The sequence below is a fragment of the Protopterus annectens genome, chromosome 15.part0 (assembly GCF_019279795.1).
Source record: "Protopterus annectens isolate FY-2018-M chromosome 15.part0, PAN1.0, whole genome shotgun sequence".
In the NCBI taxonomy this organism is placed as follows: Eukaryota; Metazoa; Chordata; order Ceratodontiformes; family Protopteridae; genus Protopterus; species Protopterus annectens.
Window position 1 is genome coordinate 18,420,831 of NC_056749.1, and position 24,450 is coordinate 18,445,280.

A 24,450-nucleotide genomic window follows, 5' to 3' on the forward strand; every position below is an offset into this window, starting at 1 on the left:
TTAAGACGGTCTGAAAAGTGTGACTCCGTTTTTTTTTATTAGAACTGGAAGGGCAAGCATTACCGGTGGATTACCCTACATAACTTGCAATGTGACTGGGAGTAGAAAGGTAGTTGTCGTTCACAAGTCGGCCAACCCATACATTGTGGAATATGTTTACAGGCACACTCCATAATCTACAATGCATCCTTCATTAGCACTTTAACTGACACTCACAGATGAAGTTTATCTGCTGATGGGAACTGATTTTATTCACTTGGAGATCATCGAGAAAATGTCAGACATCAACAGCACTCTCTCTCTCTCTCTCTCTCTCACTTCTTAGCAGTTCAAAACAGAAGCTCATTCAAGTCAAAATCACTGACAGGATGGGGGTTGGGCTGAGTGAAAGAGACAGGCAACCTCAGTTCTTAAACTTTCCTGCCGACAGTAATTAAAACCTCTTAGACTCATTCATTGCCTTTCTTCCAGCATTTGCAGGACACAAACCTGGTTGCTTGCCAAATAAATGTACTGAAGAAACTTCATGGTTTCAAACGCTTCATCTGGTAGCCCTAGAATACAGAAATAAACATTATTAAAAAAACATATACAGTCAAACTATTCTTTTGCATTATTTCCTGTTTTCTGTGCACATAACACACACCAGTTTGTGACATTTTGCTCGTTCATGCTGAAAACAAAATGAAACACTATCTGAATATTATTACAGCAGCTTCCATGGTTATAAAAATTTTGGAAAGGCAGTCTGCGGTTAGTAAGCAAACTTATGTGCCTGACTTAACAGTGCATTGTATGGTTCAGTCGGAAAATTCTAGAACATAATATGCAGATATGAATCATATAAATGCAGGAAGGCAAGCGACTGTTAAGCATTCTTATGGTACGTGCCAAGCAACTGATGACTAAGGCAGGTAACAGCTGCAAGAACACTAGAGGCTCCATGTTCAAAGAAGGACAAATCAGATTTCCAGGAGAGCGACATCCAGACACAGTTTGAACTCTCCTGCTTGGTTCACCCCCCACCTCCACAGTCCCATGTAAATACTTTATCTCATTTGACATGTCGACTACTAATGCATGAAATAACACTTCTACGGGTCACCTGTCCTGTGATGTATTAGAGAAAGAAAAGATTTATATTCAGCTGTCTAAGAAAGCAACTAAATAGGAATGCGCATGCATTTAGAACTAAAACAATGACTGCAGAGACTAGAACAATGACAGATACAATCAGATGAAGTGCCATGTCAGTCCTAATAATGAAAGTTGCAGACAGTGGGATGATACAATAACTGTTATTAGACCTGCACTAATGTTATAAAAGGAAACGGCTCAATTGGTGTCCTAAGTTCAGGAATGGACAGAGGTCTGAGGTCAGTGAAGAAAACAGTGTTGGGGTCTGAGATGCTGATATTCCTTCTGGCATGAGGTATAGATGTATAAATATGCCACACTTGCTAGCCACAAGAAGGGACACTGTTTACGCACATGGTCTTGGTGTCACTGGGAAATTGAGCACCGAGGCACCACTCTGATGCTCTCACACAGTGGGCTGATGAGCACAAAGCTTACACCAGGGATTTGGAATGTCTGTACCATTCTACAGCCCTCGCCTGCATTCCAACATCTCTATGGTGTACAGGGACAAAGCCCTGACGACAACCCAGACAGCTGGGTTCAGCACTGGAAAAGCTGGTAGGGGTGGTAATGCGCGGTCACTGCTTGCTTCCCTGTCTCGGTGGGGAGAGGCAGATCAGCCCTCTACTACAGTGACCTCTAACAGATGTCAGGGTTTGCTGCAGGAGTGTGAACACTCATTTCATGAGTTTGTTGCATGCTGAGGAGTGCGCAGTACTGTAGCCAGAAACTGATGCATGTGCAGAAACTTGCATCTGTCTGGAGCCGATACTTTGCATCTCTATTTTGGGAGTATATGCCAGACCCATGGTCGGGGGGGATTAAGTAAAAAAAAAAATCTGCTGCCTTGCTGCAATGTTGCATTGCAGCCCAATAGTTTCTCAGTCTGTGGTCAATTAGGCTGTCTTTAAAGGCAGGAGTTGTAGACTAGACCTTCAGACTACTGAGATGAGAACTGTTCTGGAGTAGGGCAGCAAGGGCTGTGACCAAACTCCTTCCATGGCTACTGCAGTAACAGTCTGTCAACTCTAGTGCAAGATTTGTGGAGCAGAGAGAGAGAGACCGGGAGAAGATGGTTGGCTTGCACAAGGGTGAAGAAAACAGGGAAAGTCTTGAACCCAATTGCTCTCAGGTCAGCTCCCTGTGATGCACCAATGTCAGTGCGAATGACTCCATGCTTGCAACTGAAGATCCATGTAGGAAGATGAGGTCAGTATAAAATGGGGAGCTCCTTTCTACACCGTGTCAGAGCAGAAAAATACCCTATCATGATGACTGGAGCAGTTCCATGCCTTTTTATACAGCAGTCAAGCCTGCAATCAGTTGACTGTTAGCCCTCTGAACTCCACACACTAGCTTCAGTGGTAGAAATGGGAGTTATGCATGGTAAATGAGGGTTTCCTGAGCTCTTCCTGTCATTCTGTATAGTAGCTGCTCCCACTCCCAACACTGATAGTACTTACGCTCTTTCTCATGCTGTGCTTCCATTTGGCTACCAAATTTTATTTCATCTTTACTTTATACCTCCTGTGACCATGGATATGGCCTGCTTGACCTGGTCATCTTGATAGACTCTCCATTCTCACATGCAGCCCCTACAGCATGAGCCGGCTTCTGTTTGTCACCTCACATTATCAGACAGTCTGTGTTGTGTCCTCAGGGCATAGAATTCCCCCTCCAGATAATGCAGTCTTACAGCTATGCCTTATACTGTCCTTGAGTGGCACTGAAACCAGTAGTGGCCGAGAAGGGAATGGGCTTCCCAGCTGTAGCATACATTTGCTTAAAAGATAAGAAGATGGATGATCGAATTCTATGACATCCAGCTGGAGGAAGTAGTGCTCACAGAACCAAACATACATCTGCAACTACATCACAACTACTTATTAGTACTAATATTTATTAATTACCATCTGATGACTAGCTTAGTCCCACTAATTACCATTTGTCGACCAGCTTAGTCCCTCTAATTACAATCTGATAACCAGCTTAGTCCCACTAATTACCATCTGTCGACTAGCTTAGTCCCACTAATTACCATCTGTCGACTAGCTTAGTCCCACTAATTACCATCTGTCGACCAGCTTAGTCCCACTAATTACCATCTGTCGACTAGCTTAGTCCCACTAATTACCATCTGTCGACCAGCTTAGTCCCACTAATTACCATCTGACAACCAGCTTAGTCCCATTAATTACCACCTGTCGACCAGCTTAGTCCCACTAATTACCATCTGTCAACCAGCTTAGTTCCACTAATTACCATCTGACGACCAGGTTAGTCCCACTAATTACCATCTGTCGACCAGCTTAGTCCCACTAAGCCAGATGCCTTTTTGTTTTTTACAGAGGTGACCTGTGATATTATAAATACTGACTAGAGGAAATTTGACCAGGGTACCAGGTTTCAGTTACATTTGCTCACAAATGCTCAAGCAATTAATTCTTTATTGAATGTCTAACAAGTCTGTATGCACTGAATATCATTACTCTGGAGCGTTTCTCCCCAGGCCTCCGCTGAAAATAGGGTCTTTCCTAATTGGATTTTCCTGGTGAACAAATGTTAAATAACATAATTAATCTTTATTTTATTTTATTTATTGCATTGTTGTTTATTTTATTTGTGTTTGTTTACCGTGGTAGAACACTGATCTTTAAAAAACAAGCAAAAAACACAATCCACAGCACCACGGAGAATGAGACATCCAACCAAAAGTTTTTTTTGTAAAACCAGGCTCACCCGCAGAGTGGTTTGTCACTGTTTCATGGTCGCTGTAATTTAATCGATCAATGTAGGGTATACCTTATACATTTTTGAGCACTCTTTTATTCATGAATGTGGGAGACTGTCAAATGCTTTTTTGTAATCTATCCATGCTATACTTAGATTCCTCCCCTTTTTACAATTCTCCATTATGTTTATTTAGCAAAAAATGCTCCTTTGTTGCATATGATTTTCTTTTGTACCATTTTGCTCTATTGCCATGATTTCCTCTGTCTGCGCCAGTTCCACTATATATTTTGTATATGTCATAAGGCAGTTATCAGACTGTTGTTTTTAGGATGGCTTGCAGATTTGCCCTTGAGGTCCAGCAATCAAAGAGCCTCAATCCTCACCACTAACACCAGTGAGGGGTGTCCATATAGGGAAAGGATAATAAATACACACACAGTAAAGTACAATTTCCCTGAAGAGCACACAGAGATCACAGTCCGTCTGGGACTGGTTTCTCCCTTTCTCTCCAGATCCGCAATAAGACTCCTCATTGGCACAGCTATAGGGTCCAGATCTCAGCCTAGTGGGCAAGCTAAAACCTCCAGCACCCTCTCTGTCCAACCAGTGCTTCGTGTCCCTGACCAAGAAGCTGACACACACACACTTTGAGATAAGAGTCATATACAACCACACAGGCACTCCTGGGGAAGGCTGGCACAGGTTCTCCAGCTGTACTCCTTTTACCCACTCTAAAATGTAGTAACACTTGCCACCACCCACTAATATCAGCTACTCAAAGGCCCTTCTGAAAGGGTGTCCAATTATTACTGTGCAATATTATTATCCAAATGGTAAGTGTGACTGAACAGTCAAAGCTTATTTGGAGTGACTTGGTACAGTATCACTATATACATGCAATGTACTCTAGAGCTTAAATTAACTCTACATAAAACAGCCACAGTTGAAAGGTTTAAAAATATTTAATAATAAATAATAAAACACAAGAAAATACTTCTTACTACACAGTGCTAGAAAAGAGTTCAGAGATCACAGAGAAATTTTAAAATAATACCGTAGAAAAGTTCTGACATCACAGAAAAACAAACTAGTCTAAATCTTCCTAATTTCTAGCTATTTCTAAGAGAAAGCACAGTTTTAAAATCCTACTTACATCTAGAAACAGTCAGTGCTGAGTTGGATGTTCTCAAGACTTTGTCTCTACCGAATGGCGCACTGCTACAGTAATTTCTCTCCACAAAAGAGGAGTGACTACAGACCCTGGGAACTATCACCCCATTAGTCTGACAAGTCTGATATGCAAAGCTATGAAACACATCATCATGGACCTAATAAACAAGGATATAGGAAATCTCCAAACTCTGTCTCTCACAAAGTTTGTTTTTTTTGAAGGGTAGATCATGCCTGCTCAACTTAGTCGACTTCTTTGAGTCAGTCATCAGAGCTGTGGATGAAGGCAAGGTGGTTCATACAGCCTACCTTGATCTGGCCAAGGCTTTTGACACCATTCCCCACTCAGGAATCATAGAAAAACTCACTAAGCTTAGCATCAACCCCTATATCACTAGATGGGTTGAAAACTGGCTCACAGATAGAACCCACAGTGTGAAAGTAGCCAACTCAAAATCAGACTGCTAACTAGTCAGGAGTGGAGTCCCACAGGGTTCAATCCTGGGTCCTCTCCTGTTTGGTATCTACTTCTCTGAAGTTCAGGCCAACACAAAGGGACTCTGGCTGACAAAGTTCAGCGACGACTGCAAGTTGGGAGCTATTATTAACTCCTCAAGTGATGTTGACATCCTACAGAATGGCCTCACTGAGACCAATGACTGGTGTCAGATCCATGGTCTTAATCTTAAGCTCAATGCCAAAAAATGTGTCGTCATCCCCTTTGGGAAAAACCCAGTTCCCATGAATTACCACATTGATGGTAGTCCACTAAACACAGAAGGCGTTATAAGAGATCTGGGAACACAGGTTGACAGCAACTTCTCTTTTGATCACCACATTGCCACTGTGGTCAGAAAGTCCTTCTATGTGGCACATCTCATTACTAAGGGTTTTGCATCCAGGAAGAAAGAGGTCATTGTCTCCCTCTACTCTTCCCTCATTAGGTCAGTCATCAAGTACAATGCCCCATTTGGCATGTACCTCACTAGACACCTGCAACAACTGGAGAGGCCGCAAAAGTACCTCAAAAAGAGGATCCTAGGCCTTAAACACTTGTCCTATATGGACAGATTCAAAAAACTCCAGCTATTCTCTGTATCATATCGCCTACTTAGAGGTAATCTCTGCTTGACTTACAAAGCCATGTCTGACCCAGCTCTGTTAGAAATGCTACATGTAAAGAAATCCCAATCTCTCTGCACCACATGCTCCAGAGGCCTTAACTTCATTACCACAATTAACAGAACATGCTGGAGGGACAGGTTCATAACCCAGAGACTGCCCATGCTATGGAACAGACTTCCCATACATGTCAAGCAGAGCACCTCACTGACCCTCTTCAAGAGAAAACTTGATGAGTGGATGGAAAACAGAAAATTCACCCCAGGGATAACTCCAGTGGCTCTACTCGACAGAGGCACTGGGAACTAAGGTCAGGTGGCACTATGCCAGGGTAATCCTATTTTTAGGCTTGTAAAGGCCCCAGAGCCATTAGCCTAGTACACACCTATGAACCTATGTGGAAAGCTTTCCTTACAACAGTAGACACGTGGTGGTCAAAGTTAAGGTTGTGGTCAACCTATGATTCCGGGTCCCTTTCCACTTCATGGGTACTTAGGGTATTGTTGTTGATTTGATAGTGTGAAGGGACACTGTTTGTGCCAAAGGGAATGATGATGCATTTATTTGCATTCAGTTTGAGATCATGACTAATACACCATTCGTTGGTCTGTGTGAGAATGTTCTGGAGTATACTGACATTATTTGGGGATTCAATGATCACACCTAGTTTGCAGTCATCTGCAAACTTAGTCAGCCACAACCCTTTAGTTTTGAACTGAACTTCTGAGAAGTATATACCAAACAGTAGGGGGCCCAGCACTGACCCCTGTGGCACCCTGCTGGTAACAGGTCTGCTGGTTGATGTGGAGTCAGCCACTTTGATATTGTATATCTGGTTTGTGAGCTAGTTGACAACCCATTTTACAATGAAGGGGTTTACATTCAGTTTGCTGAGTTCATTGGTAATACCTGAATGTGGGATTGTGTTGAAAGCCTTTGCCAAGTTAAGGTATGCTGTGTGCACAGATATGCCCTCATCAATGGCCCTGGTCACACTTTCAAAGAAATCCACCAGATTTAACAGGCAGGATCTGCCCTTCACAAAGATGAATTGGGTAGGATCCAGGGTTTGGAGGTCACCCCTGTTTTTATTTATGAGGTCCATAATAATAAGTTCCATGGTCTTACAGATAAGGCTTGTCAGGCTTATGGGTCTGTAATTCCCTGGGTCTGTTGCTAAGCCACCTTTGTGGAGTGGAAATGTGTATGTGTATCTGTTCTACATTCTGCAGGAACAAAGCATCTGGTTAGGCTGTGACTGAAAATGGTACTTAGTGTTGATGCTACTTTAACCTGTTTAGAAGACAGCCTGGGATGTCATCTGGCCCTATGGAGGCCATGTTCTTTGCCTTGGACAGGGCTTTGAGGACCTTTTCTTAAGATATGTAAGGTGGGTGGGAGGAGTCTGGGGGAGGGTTTGTTGTAAGTTAGAAGGGGATAAGGGAATGAATTTTCACCAAGCCTATCGTGTGTGATACCATTGACCACCAGTTCTGTTTATACACTTATGCAAGTGATTGTACAGTGCATTAGTGTAAGCTTCAGTATAGTTACCACTTTCAGCTTGGGGTAGGTCTTGGAATGCATTTATACCTTCACCTAGGAGAGTATAGTTTGCCTTGGTGTAGTTATTTATCTGATTTCACCCTTTGTGAGTTCTGGTGTTAGTGTCAGTTTGAAGGTGACTGATTTGTGGTCAGTTTTAACTAATGAAGGTCCAACAGTTGCAGCAGTGCACCTGTTTGACACGTTGGTGAGGACCAGATCTAGAATGCTTGTTCCTTTTGTTGGAGTATGGACAATTTGCTCCAGGGCATTTGAATTAACAAAGTCAAGGAACTTTTGTGCTAGCGAGTTGGGCTAGATTAGGTTTCCCAGTTGATGGTGGGATAAGTAAATTCCTCCATAACCAGTGTGTTTGGTAAAATTTGTATTGTCATCAGTTTGGTTAAGTAGGCTTCATGGGTGTGGTGACCCATTGAGGGGGATCTATAACTAGCTAGGACTTGAATGAGGGTCTTACCCACTGTAACCTGGACCTGGAGTAACTCCATGGAGTTGTCCAGTCTAACTAGATGGGAGGTGAATTTATCTTTAATATAGATTGAAACACAGCCTCCTTTGGTTTTCACACGTTCATTTTGCGATCTAAAGGTGTGGAAGACAGTCTAACCTTGCAGGACCGGGGTACTCTCTGAGGCCTTAAACCAGGTTTCTGTGACTGCACAGACATCTCCATCTTCTAGTGATAGAAGTGCTTCCAAGGAGTGCAGTTTTTGGTTCAAACTCCTAGCATTTAGTAGTATAGGTTCATAGGTGTTTACTAGGCTAATGACCACAAGAGCCTTTTTAAGCCTAGTCATGCATCCCAAATCTTTGACAAGTTCTGATACCCTTGATAAGTGTAAACATGGGCCTGGGAGATGAACCATTTACAGGTTACCTGTGTCCATTAGAGACATAGGTGCCAAACCAGGGATGAATTTCTGGTTTCCCATGCAATGGTTCAAGTTGCACTTTTATTGGGCTAGGGAGGAACTCTGGCCCACATGGATGGGGAGCCTGTTCCATAAAGGGGGTAATCTCTGGGATACATACCTATCTCTCCAGCAGGTCCTATTTATATCACAGTCAATGTTTAAGTCTTTAGAATGGGTAATTTTGTATCAGTGTGAGATTCAATGACAGCTCGCTACACTAAAGTGCAATCTTGGAGCTGATATATTATACTTGGAGAAGAGTAATATGGTTTGTTTTTTATTTTTTTCAGTATGTACTTGTGCTGGAATATAATAAGTGTTGGTATCCTGTGTGTTTTCAGTGTTTTGAGTTTTCAGTATTTTGAGCTTTAGAGATTTTGGTCTTCGTATTTTGAGTTTAGGTATTTTGAAGTGGACCCGTTTGGTTTCGTATAGGATTCCCAGTAAATAGTGGGGTAATTAAAGTCACCCATGAATATGGTATTTGGTTGGATGGTTAGTGATTCTAAGAAGTTTAAATACATGGTATGGCTTTCCTGGGTCATTGAGGGGGAAGGAAGTGGTATTGGAATTTGACTATGGTGATTTGAACATGGAGCAGCTCGTGTATTGTCCCGTTTCACCAGCCTTGAAGTATATTTAGTTTTGATGTAAATAGAGACACCTCACCTTTAGTCCCTGCTTATGAAGTAGCTGGCTTAAATGTGTGGAAGGCATTATAACCTTGCACTGTCTGTGTGCTCTCCGTGGCTTTAAACCATGTCTTAGTGACCACACAAATGTCAGCATTCTCTAGGGTAAAAAGAGCTTCTAGGGAGTGGAGTTTTTTATTTAGACTCCTAGTATTGAGCAGTAATGTCTTTATATTTTCTTGGTTTTCTTGACCCCTATTTTGTTCTGATTGGTTAATTTCATGTCAGTAATGTTGTTTTCAAGACCTTGCCTAAAAAAAGCACTATGGGGAGGCAACAGCCTTTCGCCTGCAGCTGAAAGCCTATGGCTGCCAGGTGCAAACCGTCTCTGGCAAAGCAGCGAGGTTTGTTGACCATGGCTTCCCAGGCAGCCAGGAACTAGATCCCCCTGGAATGACACCAAAAACTAAGTCAATTATTGAAATCATTTTTTTTTGTTTATACTGTGGCATCATTCTAGGTGAGGGTAATATGCTGCTCAAGGCTAGGGACATAGACAAGCAAGTCTTCCCATAAATTATTTTCTTGTGGATTGAGTGTCTTCCTTACACTCATTTTCCTATAAGTAATCTACAGAAGGTTTTAGTAAATCTTCCTGTGCCATATCCTTTTCAGATGCACCCTGCTTCATTTGCTGCCACTTTATATAGGAATCCTATGGCCCATCACTCTGCAGCATTACCTGTGTCGAGAGTTGCCACTTTCATGTCCCTTTCCTTACTATGCAGCTTCAACTGGACTTCCGTACCAATCTCCTACAGAAGTCTCCAGAGCATCATCATGTTGCAAATCCTCTGCAGATGCCTCCTACTCCACTTGTTGCTCCTTAATCCGGGGACCCCTAATTCCATCATGGTGCAGCACTGTTGTTGTTGATTCATGGGTTTTCCACACTAAATCCCTCACTTCACAGATAATCCATAACTCCAGTTTCTGTTTGTTTAAGTTCTACTTTACTAATCCTCATTCCCCCTTTGTTTTCTTATTTTTTTATATTTTGAAATGTTCCATATCCAGGTGCCTTGTCTGTATTTCTTTTCAAATATCTTTGGGGCTTTTTATTGATTAGTTTTGCTTTCTCCTTTGCATAAATATTGCACCATACCAGATCTCTTTTCTTTCCCATGTCCATATTTGGTTTTTTAAAACTTTCAAAAAACTCTGGGTTTTGTTCTTTATTTTTTCAAACTTCCTCTGCCACTTCTATTTCCAGGTGGCCCAAAGTTCCTTTGTCTATGAAACGTTTTTCATAAATCTGTTGTACTAATGAATGCATTTTTTTCTTTGAAGTATTCAGCAGTTTCCATTGTGTAAGTATTTTTCTTTCCTTTAATTTTTCTTTTAATATTTTGCATATCCTTTGTCTGGAAAGTCTGACACAATAGTAACAACACATATTTTTTCCTTATCTTCACTAGATAAACATTCAATCCAGCCATCCAGAAAAAACAAAAACCTTTAGGAACTATTCTAAGGCTAACTTCTCTCTACTAAGCTAAATTCCAGACACCTCCAAACCTAGGAAACACCATAGCATACACTGAGAAATTTATAAAATCTCTGTACAGCCATATTGATAGCCATATAGTATGAGCTGTGCCCACTTGTGTTAAGAATAAGAAAAACTCAAAAGAAAAGCCACCCTGGTGGAATCACAGTATCAATCAGCTATACAACTCATATATATGCTCAGAGGCGATCTCTGCCTAACATACAAAGCTATGTCAAACCCAGAGCTGTTGGACATTCTCCACTTAAAGAAATCCCAATCTCTCCGAGCTACATGCTCTAGGGACCTAAACCTTGTCACCACAATAAACAGAACATGCTGGAGGGATAGATTCCTGTCCCAGAGACTTCTCATACTCTGAAACAAACTACCTATCTATGTCAAACAGAGCTCCTCATTAGCACTCTTCAAGAAAAATCTTGATGATTGGATGGGAGATAGGAAATTCACCCTGGGGATCACTTCTGTGGCTCTGCTTGACAGGGGAACAGGAAAATAATTTTCTTGGGTGGTAAAAGCCAGGGTACCATTCTGCTAGGCTTATATATACCCTAGGGCCAGTAGCCTAGTACCTACCTATGAACAACAAAAGAAAACAAATCTTGGCCAAACATAGGAGGAACAAAGTCATATATACTAAAAGCCCCCTGACCAATCTAAACAGACAGTTACGAGGGTTAATTAATACTTCAAAGGCTAAATTGGAAGAAAAAAATAATTCTCAGGCAAAGGACAACCACAAAGCTTTCTACAGCTATGTCCATAACCTCTGAGAAAATACACGACAATGTGCAGAACTTATTGTAAATGGCATCACCCACACTAAACTAGAGGCCATTGCCAACCTTTTGGCTGACAGGTTCCATTCAAATTTCTCCCTGCACTCCCCCTGGTAATCCAAAAGAAATACAACATAACACAATCCCCCCAACCATTACTAGAGAACAGGTCATCAATACACTTTCCAAGGTCAAAAACACTTTATTGATGGCCCCAGATAACCTCCTGGGATATTTAATAAATACCATGAAACATGACCTCTCTGGTCCACTTGAATCACTTTTCAACCGGAGCCTTTGGTCAGGTTTTGTGCCCAAGGAATGGACTATGGCTACAGTCATTCCCCTGCAGAAAGGAGGTCCAACCACTGACCTGGGTAACTACAGGCCCATAAGTCTTACCAGCCTCATATGTAAGGCCATGGAAAGAATAATCATGGACATGATAAATGAGAACATATGTAACCTGTAAACTCTGGATCCATCACAGTTTGGCTTTGTTAAAGGAAAGTCATGCCTATTAAATCTGGTGGACTTTTTTAAGATGGTCACCAAAGTATTGGATGAAGGTAAGACTGTGCACACAGCTTACCTCGACCTGGCCAAGGCTTTTGATACAATACCCCACTCAGGCATTATAGACTAGCTCACTAATTTAGATATAAACCTTTTTAACACCCACTGGATAGCCAAGTGTTTCACTGATAGGACCAGAAGGTCAAAATATGTGAGGCCACCTCCACCAAGAGGCCAGTCACTAGTGGAGTCTCCCAGGGCTCGGTACTGGCCCTGCTCCTTTTTGGCAACTATTTCTCTGAAATGGAAGCAAATGCTGAAGGTTTATAGTTGACTAACTTTGTAGATGATTGCATGCTGGTGGTTATCATCTACTCCCCTGCAGACACAAGCATTCTTCAAGAAGGTCTGTGACTAACAAATGGTGCCAAAGCCATGATCTTAAACTCAGGGCTAAGAAATGCATAATTGTACCCTTTGGGAAGTCAACCATCCTGGCTAATTACCATGTTGATAATACACCCCTAAGAGTTAAACTAGTTTTCAGGGATCTGGGTACGCACATAGACAATACCCTTACATTCAACCACCATGTGGCCATAGTGGTGAGGAAATCATTTTACGTTGCACAACTTATAGGCAAGGGCATGGCATCTACATCCAAAGAGGTCATTATCCCACTGTACTGTGCCCTTATCAGAATAATCACAGAGTACAATGCTCTCCTTGTTATGTACCTAACCAGGCATATGCAGCAACTTCAGCAACCCCTAGAGGTGCCTTACAAAAAGAATATAAGGTGTAACAAACCTCTCTTATGCAGAGCACCTTAAAGCAATTTCAATCTACTCAGTCTCCAATGGACTGCTGAAGGGTGATCTATGCCCGGCTTACAAAGCATTTGCAAACCCCACACTTATGAATCTCCTACATATTCTTAAGTCAAAGAGTGCCAGAAATACAAGGTCTAGGAACCTGAATTTTGCCTGTGATTTAAAGAGAACATGCTGAAGAGACAGATATGTGTCCTAGAGACTGCTCCTCCTATGGAATTGGCTTCCCATCAATGTGAATCTGAGATCATCTATTACCCAGTTTAAATGCAACCTAGACCGATGGATGGGGGATAGGAAATTTACACTGGCCTGGCGCCATGCCCCTTATGGACAGAGGTAGCTTGTAAATGCCTGGCCGTCAGTGTCCTGTTTGGATACAGGACATCATTATTCTTTAGAAAGACTTGGCTGGGCTTAGAAAGGCCACCCCTTCAGGTTGTTAGCTTAGTAACCATCTATGAATCTATGAATCTGTTATTCCTAAAGGATTAAGGAGTTCTTTTTCTCCTACTGGCCTTTTTTCGGATGCTGCTTTTGTTTCCGAATTGGAGTCTCTGTTCAATAGACAAGGCGCAGAACTCCTAGAATTAATTATTAAAAACTATTCCAAACAAATTACAATTTTATTGGAAGAAACATCTAACTTGGACAACGCAATTAAAGTTGATATTAACTTTGTTAGGTATAAATATGACTATGGCCGTATTTTTACCAGCATTGATGCCCTACTGTCCAAACTTAAAGTTAACAAGGGCAAAAGTTAACAAGAGACAGGTTGGCAAAAGGTTACTAGACAAAATATCTATGCAGAAAGGGATGACCCAGCACATAACAGATGTGATACCTCTGTGATGAGGACATCACAGACACTAATAGTCCGGCTAGTCCTGTGCAAGGGCCTAGAAAAACCAAAATAAAGCACACAACTACAATAATCAACAGAGGCCCATGTCATTTCTAATCTTCATTTACAATAATACCTTGATTGACCAAGAACTGGTTGAACTTTTGGCAAAGGGTTAAACACCAATTTAAATTAGCTAAAACACTGGTGGATCTTAAATTTTATGTGCGAAATTAAATTAAAAAGTTTTTTCAATAGTGAATCTTCTGCACTGGACAACAAATTGAAATTAACTAGTTCATTCAACCCTCCTTTACATCCTGGTCTTCACATCTTTGAAAGCTGAACTTGACCTGAGACACTTATTTTCCACAATAGTTCAACAAGGAATATATCCCAGGATCGGTGGTCTAGTTATCTTCGACAAGGAAGATTACACCAGGAGAATGCTGAGGGGGTACTGATTCCCCCTGCCTGCCACTTCATCCTTGAAAGCGAGCTTTATATAAAAGAATTAGAGGGTATTTCAGGGATCTTTTCCTGGAAGGCAGAATTGACATTGATACTTACAATTTTGTTGACATCACCATGCCTAAAGTACCAGTCATGTTTGGGATCCCCAAAATTCACAAGAGCCTTTCAGATCCACCTATGGCACTAGTTGACGGAAGAAGTTCTATTCATTGATAACATCATTGGTAGATATTTGAAATCTATCCCGCAGATTTGTAAGACTCTTGGGCATTCCTCCTTTCGATTAATGATGTGCAATTCATGATCTTAATTTCCTGACTATGGTTGAATGGATTGAACTCGGTCTCCCAGTAATGACATTCACATTGTCACTGTCTTGCTTGACATTGTCTTATCCTCTAATTTCTTCATTTTCAACAATCAATACTTCTTGCATCTATTTGTAGCCTACTGGGAGAAATTTTCCTATTTAATTCTCCTATTTTTCTCAGTTGTTCGGTGAAGAGGAAGCTCTGGAACTCATTATATATGAAATTCCACAACTGAATTTTTAAGATCACACACCATTCTCTTTCCTCTGTGTCATCTACTTGGATGTAACAACTGGTAAGGGGGACAACAACAACAACACTTTGTTCTTCCATTTTAGGAAAACCACCTACTGCAATTCCTTCTTGCATTTTTCAAGTTGTCACCCTTGAAACAGAAGAAGTCGAATGTGAAGGGACAACTAGTGAGGTGCCAGATTTGCAGCACCGATGGAAGCCTTCAAAAGAATGTGCCTTACTTAAAGACTTCTGTAGACTTGGTCATTGATTTGACTCTCCTCTAAATGCTTGGAGGGTTTTCTTACACCTCTCCTCTAGATCTGACACATTGGATTCATTGCCTTTGGACCCATCTTTGTGGGCAGATACTATTGTTGTGGACACCAATAAGGACCCTGACTTTATTACTGCCTTCAACACAAACTCAAGGCATATTTGTTCCATTATGAGGAAGAACTGTTTTTATCATGTTATCTCCTATCTTATTTTACAGAGAAATTGATCACTTGACGAGAATAACATCTACTTGTGGGTGTTGCAAATGGTTCATTGGGGAGAGGAAATATTTCATCAATCACAAAATTAATTGTAAAAGCGAAGGTCATAGTATCTTCTATGTTCGGATAGACGCTTCTGTGACCGATATACCCACACATCTGCATTGTCAAAACATATTCTTAACAGCGGCCACAGCTTCCTATTTTATGGCATTGACCATATCAGGCATGGATATCAGGTGTGGCCCACAATCTCATTGTTGGAAAACTGTAATATTGCTGCTATTCTTAAATATAAGAGCTACCTAAGATAATACTTTTCTTTAGTGGTGGTTGCCAACCTATCCCATTGGTCAACTCAGAGGACAGAATGCCCCATTGAATGTTCTATTCCATCTAATATTGATTTCCTTTGATATGTAGCTTTTTTCATATTGCTTGCCCTGTCAGTGTGACCCGATGCAGTAGTACATTTAGTTGCTCTTGTTTATTGATATTTACTATATACAACGCTTCACATTTTATTTAGAATGTTTTATTCTTTTATATAAGTTTTACAGGGCATACGCAGTGGTGTTCCATTTTTGTTTTCAATGAATCTATGAATAGTCCACTTTGTATCTTTATGGCTCTTTTTGGCCTTCAGATTTTATGTTTTTTATGGACTACTTCCTCCTTCTACAATGGGGGGGGGGCATTCCCCCCTAAGGCTAGCCTAACCCTGTTGTAGGAATGTTTCTGTGTCTTGAAGATTTTGTATTGCCTTTTTTCCAATCCTGCCATCAGTGCGTACATCAGGATTGAGAAGCTTTTTATCTTGGGACCTGTGCACCCCGTTGTCTCTTTTATCTTTTAACCGATTTTCTCTATGATATATGCTATATAAAATACAATATAAACATCAGTGTCATCTTAGTAAGATGTTGTGAAAATAGGGTCGACTATGTGAATGTGCTTACCAAGACTTAAGGATGAATTCAGTTTCAGCAGTACTTCTCTCCAATTCTTGCTAATTTCATCTCTCCATTCAGACCCTCATCTCGCCATTCAGATGGGGCAAAGTTGTACAAGAGCTGTACTGTCAGTCAAAATTGAATTTTGATATCAAAGGCTGAACAGACCTCAAAGCTCTATTTTGAAGCAATTATATCATAGGTTGGTACTAGGCTATTGGCCCTAGGACCTATACAAGCCTAGCCATAACAATTCTCTGGCTATTTTTTCCCACACTATTTACTTCTCTGGACCCCAGTCTAGCAGGGCGACTGACGTAATCCCCGGGGTGAATTTCCTTTCTCCCATACAATCATCAAGGTTCCTTTTGAAGAGGGCCAAAGAGGCGCTCTGCTTGACATGTATGGGCAGTCCATTCCAGAGTCTGGGGAGTCTCTGGGTCAGGAACCTATCCCTCCAGCATGTTTTGTTTATTAAGCTAGAAAACTGTTTTTTATCGGTTCTTAAGTATGTACTAGGCTAGCTGCCTTTGTGGGCCATTTTAAGCTTAGCCAGTTTCCTTGGTGAGAATCAAACCCTGTACCTTTGTCTGTGAGGTAACTACCTTAACTATTATGCCAATCCCCATCTCCCTTGGTTTTTCCATTGAATTTTTTTTTAAAGTTATAGCACTTTCTATTAATCCTTTTCAAGTGACAAATTAAATTGTCATATTAAAGCATATTTGAAATTCAATATGTCTTGGTATAGTATATTTATTTATTTATTTCGCATTTGTTGACCGGGTGTGTCTAACTGAGCTGAAAGAGTCCTTTTTCAGCGGAGGCTCAGAGAGAAAACTCCATATTTTGTACAATTATCAAATAACAAAGCAATTTCAAAGCCATAAGATTATACATAAATACATACAAAACACAATGTAGATTTTAAAATAATATTTTAGGGAAAAAGACACTAAACAGTGCAATTAATTTATTCAGTCTCAAAACATATCCAGAAACCAACAACACTTTTATGACATATTTTTCCACCTTCTTTGACAAGCTAATTTTATTTATTTTTATTTTTCAAAATAGTATTAGGGCAGTTAGATTAAGTAGTTGTAACAATAACGGTTATCAATAATTTGTGAGAAAGAAATTTAAAATTTCAGTTTTTAGAGTTGAAAATAACCAAATGCAGATTTTTCCAATTGGCTATATAATTATTTAGTCAATGGATAAGAACTTTAAAAAGCAGCCTTTACATAACAGTCTAAATCAGGAAGCGTAATACCTCCTTTTTCCCATGGCCTAGTATGATGCTTGAAAGTAACTTTAGATTTATTTGGAAACAAAAGGAAACTTAGTATTTTATTACTAAATTATTTTAAATACATTTTGTTTGGAGAAAGAGCTGTAATTTAAATAATATATAACACAATGAAAGGAAAACAGTTTCAATAAGTTGGAGCCTGTCTTTAAATTATGTCATTTTATTGTTCCATTCCAATAAATTATTATAGTTGATATTTCATGGAGAAAGTTCTCAAAGTTTGCATCTACAGTTTCTTTATAAGCCTTTGTAATAACTATTCTCAAATAGGAACATTACATGGTTTCCTGTCCTATATTGATATCTTGAGGTATAATGGTATCTTCATGTTTATTAGCAATAAAAACTGTAGATTTATGGTTGTTGGATTTCAACCCCAAACATTATCAAAGTTTCTTAGAATTTATTTAGTTTCTTTTGGAGTAGTGTCAATATTTTGAGAGACAACATTATATCATCTGAAAAAAACATAACACTGAATTATAATTATCACCATATTCTATTCCTTTTATTCTAAAATCAGATCTGATCCCTACTGCTAAAATTTCAATAGCTAATACAAAGTGTAAGGGGGGCACTGGACATCCCTGTTTTGTGTCTTTCTATAGTTCAATTGCTGTTGATGCTGTGAACTCAAATTTGACATTTGCCTTATTATATTTTGAAATATACTCTATATTAGAATAATACATTGAAGTGGAAATCCAAAGAATTCTTGAGCTTTAAATATGTAATTTCAATATAATGAATTAAAAGCCATTTCAGTATCAAGGATAATGAATATTGCTTCCTGTTTATTATAACTTAACATGTCAGTAACAATAAGTAATCTTTTAACTTTATCTTGAGTTTGTTTTTTTATAAACAAAATCAGTCTGATCTAAATTAATTAAAAGGAGACTGCAGTCCTTTATTCTATCCATCAAAATAAATATAAAAAATCTTATAATCAATGTTTAATAGTGAAATTGGCCTACAGGCTAAAGATTGCTAAAGACCATTACTCATTTAAAATTGTTAATATTAAACTGAATCATCATAAAAGGGATACATTTACATTAGACTGTACATCTGTTAAAACTCTGTGAAAGAGCTGCATCATTTGGTTTAGATTAATTTTGATAATTTCCGGAAATATTCCATCTATTCCTGGAGATCTATTTAATTTAATTTATTTTTTTCACATTTAAAACCTCATCAAACAAAATAGGATCAACAAGTTTGTCTCTGACAGTCATTTGGGGGTGGACATTTTTTGTCAATTAATGTTTCATTTTTGTTTGAGGACTCAGTACTGAGCATATCTTGGTTTAGAATTCTATAGTAATCTGCAAATCCATCCAAGATTTCCTGTGTCTCAGTTTTTAGTTTTTGATTCTTGGGACTTTTTATGTCCTTGATATTTTAGAGTGTATCTTTACTCTTTTGATTAAGTTGTGCATATCCTTAGATGATGGTGACTAAAATGCCAATTTTAGCTTTTCTAAAGCTAGTGAGGATTTGTATGAAAGAAGAGCCTGGTATTTTTTTATTATGAGCAGAAGTTTATTCTTAGGTAACTTTATATATTTTTTTTAACTTAGATTTAGCTAACTATAACTTTTTTGTATATGAGCTCTATCATTATTCCAATCTTTATTTGTCTCTTCTGAATTCAAGTTAGTGATCTATGATAAATAAATGCTTTAAAAGTATCCCAAATCATTGTTTTAGTCATATATTTTGTTTATTATATATTGTCATAAAAGTACTTATTTCTTCTAAGTGCTCCTCTTTGAATTCTTTTAAATTAACAATGGTTGAGGGGATTCTATTAATAACAGATAGTTTACTAAAACAAGTTGAGATTTTTAAAATTAAAGAATTGTGGTCAGAAAAAGTCATGATATTATATTAAAGTGGATAAGGTTAGATGCCAAGTCATTTGAGATCATTTGTGTTCCATATACAAAGGAATAGTATGAGAATTATAACGATTTTGGATCTTTTAACAAATATGTATCTCTAATGTTGAAAAGATTCACCTAACTTTGGCTTAAGGACCAACTAAAGAATTATAGATGCTGTTGTTTCCAGGTTGTTAAAATGCAGTTAAAATCTCCATCCATGATCAAACTACCATTTGAATTATTCAAGATAATATAGTGATGTTTCTTGGCTAATTTAACTCCCATTCCTGGAAACCAATATAAATCAGCAAATGTCCAGATTCTCTTGTTATATTTTAGTACTGCCATACATAGGACTGTCCTGTTCTTCATAATTATAAATAATTTTAGGCATTAGGAAGTTTTTTTTTGTGAGATCATAAATGCTGTTTTTCTTTTCTTTTCTTTTTTTGCGTTTGAATGATGATTGAGTTAGAATTTCATATTGATTTGGATTCCATTTATTTTTATCAAAAAGTTTAATATGGGATTCTTGTAGAAAAACATACATTCAGTTTATTATAATTGAGATAATAATAACAATAATAACAGGTGTAGTTTATTAAAGGAACTCTATTAACATTTAAAGATAGTAAAGATAACTCCATTTTAAGTTAAAAGAGAAATGGAAATCATGTTTAGTCCAGAACAGAATATTAAATTTATTATACAAGAAATGCTGCCATTAAAAACTTTATATATATTATTTATAGTGGTAGTTACAGACAGGCAAAAAAAAGATAAAAAAGCATTTTAAACATTCAGTAATGTAAAAGTATTGTACGTGGAATCAAAGGGATTCCTGTATTATATGTGAAAACTCCAATAAACTAACACAAAAAGAACCCAACCTTAACACCTTCATTTTACTAAGAAGGTTAAATATCATAAGAAGCCTACAGGAGCCCCACAGTGAAGTTATATTAGCTTAAATCAATCATATGGGTGCCTGATGGCTATAAGCAAGAAATATCCAGATGTCAGCAAGTCACATAAAAACATCATAATTTATGTATTTATATATTTATTTATATTTGTTACCAGAGTAGTGCATTGATCTTAACTGACCATTTGCAGGCACATTCTGAGTGAATAGGATCACATAAGAAATGAACAAAACATTTACAGATACATTAAAGTTATAAAACATATACATATTTACAGATGCAAAAATATACTACAACATTCATTTCAAGAAGCAGCTTATAGGAACTTACAAGATGGCTACACACTGATCAACAACTTAATGTCAGCTCTCCCAGTGTGAAAAAAAAAATGTGAAATTCAGTTACTGGCTAGTAAATACACTGCCTGGATACCAGCAAAGAAGAAACAAAGAGACCTTGATAGAAAATCAACTAGAAAAGATGAAGAGAATATACTAACTGGGAAGAATCCTGCAGCTATTCAGCAAAAAGCAGTTCAAGTTCCAGCTTTGGTGCAAGACTTGGCTTCCAGTAATCTGGAGGAAAAATAAGTCAAATGTGCACTGAGCTAATTAAAATAACACACTGAAGGAGTTCATCAGAGGTGAAATGAAGAAAAGACAGGTTGAGTATGAGATTGCTCAAGAAGAGATGTTTCAAAAAATGATATAATTAGAGGACAGATCATGTAGTGAAAACCAGACAAACTGGAAGGAACAGACTGGATTAATTTTATGAGGACACAAATATGCCCCTACCATGTTAAGAGGAATTTGGTTAGGGGACAAATGATAAGGGAGGGCAAGAATTTGCTTTACCCTTGATAACTTGAAAAGGGAACTGGGATTGTTGACACAGATGTTTAAAGCAAGAGGGTACCCCGATTGTATGTTGTGACAGATAAATAGTGAGGTGTTGGAAGGTTGGGGTAAGAAATTTGTACCCCTGTTAGGACAAGGAAACAATGAAGTGAGTGTAGAACAAACCACTTCGACTGACCTTCAATTGTTGGATACACAGGATTTTCTGAATTCTATGTCCATACAATTTGATTAATTTAGGAATAGGGTTAAGGACATCTTGTATAAGAACTGGGTTATTTTGGAGTGTAATAACAAATTCACTCAAGCCTTGGGTTTGGGTCCCACATTTTCTTTTAATGTGGGTAATAATTTAAAAACTTTGTTAGAACATCCTGTTACTAGGAGGAACAATAACGGTACCAAACCATGTGGTAGGTGTAATTATTGCCCCTATGTATTGAACACAGAGATCACTTTGGGGGACCCAGTCCACAAAGTTAGGTTAGTGGGGGGGGGTAATTGTAACACTGTAGGACTGGTTTATTTGTCTGTTTGCACTGGTTGTAAAGCATACTATGTGGGTAAAATGGAAAGAGCCCTCAAGAAGAGGGTGTATGAACACTTGTATGCCATTAACACTCACAACACGAACAATGCCCTTTATAGACATTCCCTTATATGTGGGTCGTTTTCTGGCTACAAATTTGGTATACTTGAAGTGGTGATGAAAAAAGCCAGGGGTGGCAATTGGGCTAACAATATTTATAAAAGTGAGCTTAAATGGCAGCTTCATTTAAATGCCTGGTACCCACCAGGCTTAAATGACAGTTTGTCTTTAAAACCAATTTTAATAGAGAGGGCTGCTAAGTTATGACATGTTTTTTTCTTTTTCTTTTTTACCATTTGCATGTTGATTGTACTATGTCTTTAAAACTTTTTAAGGTGTTAATTGTATTGATTATTTAACTACATCTGTGTAAGGCAGCAGTAGATTTGATAAAGTCTGCTATGGTAGCAGACAAAAGCGCTTATCCAACATTCTGTTCTTGTAGCTGTGCTGCTTTTCACAAATTGTATTTGTTGCTGCTATGGATTTTGGCTTTGCATTAAAGCATTTTTATTGAGGACACCTGGTATCTTGTGTTACTGGACACCACCTTCAAGTGGTTGTTTTTCTGCAGTTCCTTGGTTCCACTTGTTTACCCACTGTGATTTTGCTTGCAACTTAGAGGAACTTACAAGATGGCTACACACTGATCAACAACTTAATGTCAGCTCTGCCAGTGTGAAAAAAAACTGGGAACTTCAGTTACTGACTAGTAAATACACTGCCTGGATACCAGCAAAGAAGTTACAAAGAGACCTTGATAGAAAATCAACTAGAAAAGATGAAGAGAATATACTAACTGGGAAGAATCCTGCAGCTATTCAGCAAAAAGCAGTTCAAGTTCCAGCTTTGCTGCAAGACTTGGCTTCCAGTAATCTGGAGGAAAAATAAGTCAAATGTGTTCTGAGCTAATTAAAATAAAGAACACACTGGAGGAGTATATCAGAGGTGAAATGAAGAAAAGACAGGTTGAGTATGAGATTGCTCAAGAAGAGATGTTTCAAAAAATGATAGAATTAGAGGACAGATCATGTAGTGAAAACCTGGGATTTTCTGCTATACCAGACAAACTGGAAGGAACAGACTGTATTAATTTTATGAGGACACAAATACGCAGATGGACTGGTATTCCACAGCAAGATTTGTTAACTGAAAGGGCTCATCATATGTAGGCTCCAAACCTAGCCATGATAAAATGACCAAGCCCTATTTTAGTAAATACTCAATCCTACCAGCAGAAAGAGTTGATCCTGACAAAACTGTGACAGAAAGGCAAAATATTAAAAAGATAGTGACAGTCGAGTGTTTGTGAAATAATTATTCACTATACACTAGGCAGCAGAGAATCAAAGTTATTCCACCATCAGGGAATGTCGAGAAGCAGCTGTGAGAGTCAAGCTGTTGTATTCAGACATCTTCAGAATATTTTTTTTCCCCTGGAGGATCAAAGTAATTTTTTGATGAGAACAGGTGAAGTACAAATGTTTGTCCAGCAAAAAGTGAGCTATCAAGCAGAATGAGATTCTACTTTTAATTCTTCTGATAATAAACCACACAGAAAGACTTTGCCAGTAAAAACGTTTTCCAATGTTCCAAAGGAAAATGCTTGAGAGACAGAGAAAGGCACAGGAGTAGACTAGAAAAATTGGGAGTTCCTTGGAACTGAACCAGAGTCTGGAGTTGGGATATGGAGATGAACATAAAGAAGACCAGCAACATGGAAACTAGCGAATAAATGTAAGATTCCAAAGCATCAATTGCATTTGTGGAATATGGCTGTACAAGAAAAGGTGGAAAGAATGGACTTTTGCTGACTTTGTTAAACTTGTGGGGAACTGAAAAGCATCCTTTGCCTCACTTCATGAATGACACTAAGGTGAAGGGAAGAGAAAAAAAATGGTAGCTGTACATAAAACAGTTTCTGTTCTTATCAGTATTTCTATAAAACTTTTTATGAAATAAATTGCATGTTTTATAGTAAAGCATCTTTAGTTGTATGATAAAGATATTAAAGTAAACAGATGCCTTTTTTCTTTCTTTCTTCTTGTTTAGAATTAAGAAATGTAGGCATTTTAATACAAAAAGAGTAAAAAGGCTAGACAAAAGCACATTTAAATTAATAGGCTTTAATCTTGTTTTTTATTTTTGAGGTAGGGGATAGCATGCAAAAGTACACAGATCATAATAAATGTAGAGATGGTTCATAATATATGTAGATATTATTCTTTTATTTTTGCATAGGTAAATACCTGGATTAAGACTGTTGATGTAATATAATAACAGGTTTTAAGTGGAAAGAAGTAAATAAGAGAGTACTGAATGTAATGAAAAGTTTCCCTTTAACAATAACTGTTTCAGCACATCATTGTAAGCCTGCAGGTGAATGCTACATTTTTTTCTTCTTTTTTTTTGTACATTTCCATGGAAACAAGTTGATAAGGCAATAAAAAGCCAAAGCACTGGTTTCTTCAAGGCTAAAAGTTAATGTTTTCTGAAGGCATGAAAGCTATTTTTCAAATCTGGGAGGGGAACAACGATAAAAAGAATATACACCAATTAGTATAAGTAGGAGCAGAG

General features: G+C 38.4%; 1 protein-coding gene across 1 annotated transcript in view; it reads right to left on the minus strand.

Annotated features, from left to right (window-relative positions):
* The window catches only part of PODNL1 (podocan like 1), a 906,607-nt gene that overhangs the window by 593,164 nt on the left and 288,993 nt on the right, over nt 1–24,450 (minus strand). The window contains exon 4 of the mRNA XM_044057733.1: nt 490–554. Coding sequence (XP_043913668.1) covers nt 490–554 — 65 coding nt within the window. The remainder of the gene's footprint in view (nt 1–489; nt 555–24,450) is intronic.